The sequence below is a fragment of the Euprymna scolopes genome, chromosome 17, assembly GCF_053919585.1.
Source record: "Euprymna scolopes isolate OS-2025 chromosome 17, ASM5391958v1, whole genome shotgun sequence".
Lineage (NCBI taxonomy): Eukaryota > Metazoa > Mollusca > Cephalopoda > Sepiida > Sepiolidae > Euprymna > Euprymna scolopes.
In genome coordinates, this window is record NC_136498.1 from 15584807 (window position 1) to 15593064 (window position 8258).

General features: G+C 33.4%; 1 protein-coding gene across 2 annotated transcripts in view; it reads left to right on the forward strand.

Annotated features, from left to right (window-relative positions):
• The window catches only part of LOC145296684 (uncharacterized), a 64861-nt gene extending 63876 nt beyond the window's left edge, over positions 1 to 985 (forward strand). For both annotated transcript variants that reach the window (XM_080142638.1, XM_080142639.1), the window contains exon 5: positions 739 to 985. In XM_080142638.1, the coding sequence (XP_079998764.1) occupies positions 739 to 811 (73 nt within the window). In that variant the 3' untranslated portion in view covers positions 812 to 985. The remainder of the gene's footprint in view (positions 1 to 738) is intronic.
• Positions 986 to 8258: the final 7273 nt, after the last annotated feature.

Consider the following 8258-nt stretch of genomic DNA (forward strand, 5'->3'; position numbering starts at 1 on the left):
TGGACCATCTTCCAATTACGGGATCTCCTTGGATTTTACTTGTGCAAATGGAAATTCAATTAACTTTCTTGAAGTTATATTTTTGGATTTTACCGTCATTGGATTATTTATCTTTCACCAGACTATCCATTCACGTGTAATCACCTTTTTCTTAACCATATTCCCTCTGCTTCACTTTTTTGTAATCAAGTAAGATCTTTGACTTATTTGTTGTTTCATCAAATACTTTTGTATGCAAAATCCGATCCCGCATTTTGCTAATTCCTACCCTCTAATGAGAAGGAAAGTATTTCTTCGAAACTCCGCGGATTAAGGACTATCCACTTATCAAGTGTTTCCTTTTCAGATTAAATATGTTTTTAACTCTTTTTTAAAGTGTTTTTAACATGTTTTATTAACTGTTTGCTCCTATATATATATATATATATATATATATATATATATATATATATATATATATATATTTATTTATTTTTAACTTTTTGTCAGCGTTTTAATATAAGTCAGTGTTTTCACAAAAAATATATGTCAGAAAGTTTTTGTTTGACACCTTTCGGTGGTTAATGTAACTTACAAAATATGCCGATGATAATGTGGTCTGCATACTGCATAAGTACCATAAATAGATATTGGGTAAATTTGTGGCACCGTCTGACACGTATTACAACTTTGGATATTCATCACTTGAATTATCTCCCTTTTCTCTTCCTGTTAAAGTTTATTAATTCTTTATTGTAGCAAACCTTTTTCCGCTATGGACAAAGCAGAAAATGAAGAACAGTGGGCACCAGATAATGAAAAGATGAACTGAAGAAATACAATGCATATATGATTCATCTTCTTCCAACTCTTTGAATCTGAATGTGACAATTTTCAAATGAACTTAATAGTTCATTTCACAAAAACCTTTATAGTCTATGATTGACAAGACAATCAGTCTGAAATCTATCTATTCTAAGAATTTCCAATAAAGCAGTGAAATGCTTGCGTGTTTTTGTTTATAAATCATAACATTTATATCTAAACTATATGGTGTATATCTGTCTGTGAATTTTGCATAATGGCCAGGGTGTTTGCTAATGGGTGTGATACTATGAACACTCTCTCCCTCTCCCTTAGGATGTGACTCATAAAAAAAGAGGAAAAGTTGTTGGGGGTAAATTACTCAGAACAATGGTTATAAATGATTAACCAAGGAACACAAAGCTGATTAGAAATAGGAAGGGTGGTCGACTGGGAGTGGACAATAAGACAAGTTATCAGTCACTCTTAAAAAAAAAGACCGGACATAAGATTTTTTGATTTTGAATTAATAAATTTAGAAGTCAGAGCTAGTTTACGGACAGTTTTCAGTTTAGGACAGTTGATGACAGTTTGCAGCTCAGAGTAGATTTAGTAGATCCAAGATGACGTCAATCGAATGATAGTTATGACCTCGACAGATAGATAATCTCAATTTGATCTTAATCAATACACTAAAACTTAACTAAGATATGAACATTAGTAGTTAGAAGGTTGTTTTCCACGATAGTATCACACACACACACACACACACACACACACACAGAGTACAACTGATCTTTACAGAATGTGTTGGAGTTTATATTTTTCCATATTTTCATCTTTTTATACTTGTAAATCACTGCTTGCACCTTCAACAATCGCCAATGTGAGATATGACCCTTTAGTCAGATAGATAAAGACGAATAGAAAATCACAGAAAACAGTGTTGAAGTCGGCAATTATTGAGAGGGACGCATGGTTCTACAAAGGTTTAATTCTCAGTAGTCATACTAAAAACTTTTTAAAAAAAGATACTTGATCATTACCTTGCTAAATACTCAGTATTATAGGGCGAGGATTAAGTGTAAGTTGGACTATTCAGAAAAAAGAGTAACACCCTCCTCTACATCTCGGTGTACTGGCTTATGAGTATGGTAAACCACTTTACTTCACTTTTATCCATCGTCAAATAAGAGTTCTCATCCATAGCATATCTTTGTATGACTAGTTAGTTTGAATATCGCATGTCTAATGAAATCAAATTAATCAAATGAAATTTATTTGGCAAAAATATAACATAGTTTAACAAGTCATGCAAACAAGTATGCCAAACTTTAAGTCCCGTCAGGGCCATAAGAGTCGATTTGTATTGTTATGGAGGCTGCAAAAGTTGAACACATTAAATAAAATTTTTTACTACTTCTTTTTTCGATTTAGAAACATACAGACAAATTCAATTAATAGTGTACATGTTATGTATGCATGGAGGAAAGGGGTGTCTGCTTGTATTGAGTCAATGTTCATATTTATGGTGCATCAGCTCTTTTAAGAGGTTTATGAAATAAAAGCATGACGTGCCTTTTTATATCTTGTCTCTGCATCTCTTGACTGTGTCGGCTCTCCTAGAACAAAAGCTCATAATAATCTCCTCCCACTTCTACAAGTCTCATTTCTCTGAACAAGTGGGACTTTATTTGTTTCACGGTCAAAGTCGTATCCCTGTTTTCTGCCTATCCTTAGAAGGCGGGTGGGAATTTCTCTATCGATTCATCTGCCATACATCACTAACTCTCGTCGCATCCCCAAGAAATCTTCATCTTCTGACGACAGTATCTGTCGAACTCAAACTGAATTCTAACTCGAACTTAACTAACTGACTGACTAAATGTGTGTTTCTATATATTTTACAGGTAGAGGAGGGATATGGGTCCCTATGTGACTGACATGTCATTCTGCACTCAACGCTTGTTCTTGTCAAGGTTGTTCTAGTTTTAAGTCTGAGTGAACTAATTTGACTTGGCTTGACCCCTTGATCCTGTTTGCACTAGAAAACCTGTTTAACCTGTCGGCTTGCTGTTTATTACATACATAGTTTTTACCTCATCTTAAAAGAGAGATAATCCTCATTTTAAAAGAGAGATAATCCTCAAAATTCAATATAACTGTTTAACTTACAGTTTAAATAAAGTAATGGTAGCACTCACACGATAAAAACATTATTTTAAAACCAGATAAACTACACATTAAAATAAGGAAACTTTAGTTAATTCTAATAGTTAGGTGCACTCATACAACAAAAAAAACATTTAGGCTAAATCATTATTTAGCTTAGATGTGTTGTTATATTTTATATGACTTGACTTGACTGAAAATTATCTCCTCCCACTTCTACTATGCTGAAACATACGAAACTCCTGCCAATGAGTTGTGGGAGAAAAGCAGATCATTTGTGCATGCGGCCACAAGCGTGCCTACCATGGGCCGCATGCGTTTGACATGCCTGCTGTAGAAGATATTTACATCCATATTTGAATATTTATCCAAATCCATTTTAAACCTGCATATGATAGTCATCATCACGACCTTCTCTGGTAGTTTGTTCCATGAAGCAGAAACACAGACAATGTTGCCTTTTTTCTATTGAACCAAAAGTGACAATGGTACATCTTTTGTGAGTACTCATAGACACTGCGACTTGGTGCTGTGATGAAAATCCCCCTGAAACGTAGATTCCTGTTGATGATACTGTAAGCCAGAATCAAGTCTCCTCACAGCTCAAATAAGGAGAGATTTAGTCTTTGGAGCCACTCTTAGTAAAAATAAAGGATCTCATCACCATCCTGATCACACATGTTTCAGTTGTCTGTTATTTTTATGAAGATAAGGACTTGTTGTTTGAATTACATGTTCATATCAGAATTATAATGCCTTGCTAAACATTTGATATGGTTCTTGTCCAGAATTCCTCCTATATTAAAAAACGAAAATAAAGAAAAATCTGTATGATGTACATATCCCGTGATGAAACGAAAGTATAATATTCCAAAAGTCATGTAAATTGACCAAGTTGTTTTATTTTTTAATAATAAAATCAAAGTTTATAAGTAACAGAAGAGTGGCTGTTTTGTTTGCCATTTTGAAAAAAAAAAAAAAGGAGAAAACTCAATGATTCAAACTTGTGAGATTTATGTTGTGATGCCTACGAAATCCCATTAATCATATCAATTGTATAAAAAGGATTTTCTTTATAAAAATAAAAGTAGTACATCAATTTACATGATTTTTGGAATATATTTTCATTTCCTCATCACTATATGCATCATATAGATTTTTCTTTTTTTCTTTTTTTTTGCTTTTTAATATAAGGAGAATTTTGGACAAGAACCCTCAGTAATATAAGATGAATGCTAAAGGACAATTGACACCATCCAGGGAAAGGAGTGGTGTCCTCCCCTACATCTATATCTTGGTGTAATAACTTGTGAAAAAGGAGCATTTGAGTCACTCTTGACTATATTCAGTTCATTCATTTACATTTTTATCTGTCTGCCCAAAGATTCAATTAAAAGCAGACTAAAATCAAAAGCAAATTTTCTTAAGTAAAATTTTATTAAGAATCCAATGGCGTTATTAATTTTGTATTAAAGGTTTTGACAAAATATTGTGGGATCTGTATTAGTACTGGATATCGTTTTGCCTTATTTTATTTTATCCTTTTAACAATATTAAGCAAAATTAGCAACCATTTAAAAGCAACGATCAACTAAACTACTGTGAAAGCCATTGCTTTGCACAGCTTCAAGTGCTTGCCAACAATAAGGGAGGCTGAGAAAAAAAAAATGCTTACATGGAAGCTAAAATGATCTGCTGAATCTCAGAAGTTAAACAATTCAACCATATCTGTAATGACAACATTCTAGGATGCTGTAACCTTGTGTGGATGGAAAGTGGGATGAGTAAATGGCAGCTTTGATGGTTTGGATGTGCTGGCAATCAACGATGACACCGTCATAGAATTTGCTTTTACATTAAAAGTCACATACATTAGAAGTCGCTGGGTAGGGGCTAAGATGAAGACAGAAATGGGCAAATACTCTTGTTAGGACAATAGAACCATGATCAAGAGTAACCAACTCCTGTTTCAGGCAAAGTTATTGTCTTTCTTTTACCTCTGTTATGCAGTTTCTCATATGGGAACGAGACATTTGCTGGCAGATGCAAATCGAAAGATGAGTTTGAATCTGAGTAAATGAAAATGAAGCTACATTACTTCGGTCCGTGATAGTTGTGATACACAAATTCAACCAATAGGAGACTAAGATTCAAAAGTGTAATCTGTAACATTCTGTGTATTGTTCCCTTGTAAATAAAATTCCTACATCATCGAGTATCTTCATTTCTTCCACTACTTTGTCATTCATGCGCTACACACATATGAACATATATTCATCTTCGAGTATAATCTTCTGTACGCTTTAATAGTTATGATATGCCAATATCACCCATTCATAACAGCCCTGAACATAGCTCTCTGTAAAACTGCCCTTCATCCGGATCAAGCTTGTGATTATGCCTTCACTTGACAAAGCTTGTGATTGTGCTTTTATCCAGACCTTCTCATTATACCTTCATCTGAACAAAGCTTGTAATTTTGTCTCCATTCAGACAAAATTTATGATTTTGCCATCGTTTGAACCAGGCTTATAACTATGTCTTCATCTGAACCAAGTGTGTGATTTTACCTTTATCCAAACCACGGCTGTGAGTGTAACTTTATCTAGACCAAGCTTGTGAGTGTTTGTTCACCTAGACTAACTTTTGATTATGCCTTCATCTGAACCAAGCTTGTAGTTGTTCCTTCATCCTGACCAAGCTTGTGGGAGTTTTCATCTAGACCAAGCTTGTGAGTGTTCATTCATCCAGACCAAGTTGTAAGTATTCCTTCATCTAGACCAAGCTTTTGGGTGTTCCTTTATCTAGACCACCCCTTGTCATTGTTCCTTTTAGAAATGTTAGGGATAAGTGCCTTCTTTATACACTAACATTTCTAAAAGAATATCTGAGCTTTCAAAGAATGAGAATGTTTTTGATAAAAACAAAGAATATTACAATGAATCTCTTCTTAGATATCATGGTAAAATAGAATACAAGAGGAGTGCAAGCAGTAAGAGTAGCAAACCTAACTGCACAATATTGTTCAACATGGCAATGAGATCAAGAAAGAAGCCGAAGATTAATAAAGGATAAATTAATAAAGATCAAAAGAATGAAAACAGGGAAAGTAATAATACAAATATAACAGGTAATGATGAGGTGGGTACTAGGAATAAGAGAAACTGACGCAAGAAACAGGTTTGGTTTAATCCACCATTTAGCGAGCATATCCAAAGCAATATACCTAAGGAATTTTACAAAATAATTGATAAAAATTTCCCATCTGAGAATAGATTACGCAAAATAATTAATAGGAACTCAGTAAAATTATCTTTCTCCACCTCCGCCAACTTAGCCAACACTATAATAAACTCTAATGACAGGAAAATAAGCAAAATAAGGGATAATAATAAGTCAGTATCAGATGGAGATGTTTTGGAGAGAAAATGTAACTGCAGAATACTTGGCAACTGTCCGTTGGGTGGCAAATGCTTAACCTCAGAAATAGTGTACAAATGTGAGATTAAGGCCGATAATATTAAGAAGGTATATCTTGGAGCCATAGAGTGCGTCTTTAAGGAAAGATACAGAAACCATGTTGCATCCTTCAAAAATGAACCGGAGATGGAAACTAATAGAGAAGGTGTTTGTGGTGGAAGGGGGGGGGGGATAGTACAAGAATCAACATTAGAAATAAAAAGAGGAACACAACTGCATTAGGTGATTGGGTCAGGGAACTTCATAGAAACAAAAAAGAATTTGAATTGAAATGGTCAATAGTAAATAAGGGTAGTAGGTATAGACCTAAGAAATCAAAGAGATGCAATCTATGTTTATAGGAAGCCTTCTACATAGTGAATTCTAAAGAAGAAATATTAAATAAAAGGCTGGATGCAATAAAGGGATGTCTTCACAGGAATAGGTTTTTGCTATCACATCTTAAATGTAACTGAGAGGAAAAACATTCTGGGAAAATAATGGTTCTTGATTGTAAGGCTAAAGTTAATATAGAGTTAAATAGTTAAGAATGATGTAAATTAGATGTGATGAACGATTCAAATCTAGCAAGCAAATCTGGAATCTAATATTCTACACTAGAAACACATTTTTAGAAATAAAGACAATGGATTATTAGATAAGAAATTTAGATCTATAATGAGGATTAACAAGATTAGCAATATTGTTTCAAAACTGGAAACACAATTTTAGTCATATTAATGGTGAAATAGTTAATACCGTTTTTTGATCAATAAAATAGCTTAACAAAAATCAACAATATGAATTCAACAAAAAAAATATTAGTAATTAAAGAATGGGGATTAGTTGATACTGTTTTTAGATCAGTAAAACTTGAAAAATCCTAGCTTTTTAAATAATACTCTTGTTCTAAACAATTAAATCCAAAAAACCCAGGTGAACCCCCACTTTCATTGGAGTAAAAAGTACATAGAGCTAAAGATTAGATTTATTATTAGAATAATTATTAGTAGGATATGTATTAATATTAGATAAATATTTAAGAACTTAATTCCCGAATTGTTATTTTGTATTAAAGCCACACATAACCTCAGAAAATTATGGTTGGATGGCAAACGTAGGTTAAATCTTTGGTAATAAAATTAGTATCATGGTTAAGATAAGCATTACAAACTTATCTTTGAATAGGTTAGCCTAGTTTTAATTGGATTTGTTCAATTATTAATAGATCATAAATGCATATTAGGAATTTTACCAAACCTAGAAACATCGAACGGCGTGAGTTACTTCTCTTCCGTCATTATGAAGACATATTAGGATTTTGGTAGCTTATAATTTCAACTAAAACTTGAAATTTTTTTTTTTTTTTTTTTTTTTTTTTTTACAAAGGCATCACCACATTATCAAGGCCCAGAGGCCACTCAAGGATAAGGGTTAAAGAGTGTACAGTAGAAATTGGTCAATATAGTAATCATTAGTAATGAAAATTTGGTAAATTTAATAACTTATATGGAACGGCTCATCAAGAACTTATTTACTTTAGACTTGAACACAACCATATTGTAGTCAGCCGGAAAGCAGGAAAACGGAAGACAATTCCACAGGCGTGCAGTTCTAAGAAAGAAGCTTTGTTCATGGAATCTACGTTTAGGTTTAGGCACAGATAAAGAGTGGGGGAAATTATTGATAGTGTTTACAGCTAGACGAGTGTTTCTTGTGAAAGTTTGGCGAGGGGGGACCATAGATTGAAGCTCAGTTGAACACTTTCCATGAAAATAACGATACATCAGAGACAAACTCGCAACATCTCTTCTGTGAGATAGAGGTTGCAAGGAGGAGAAAAG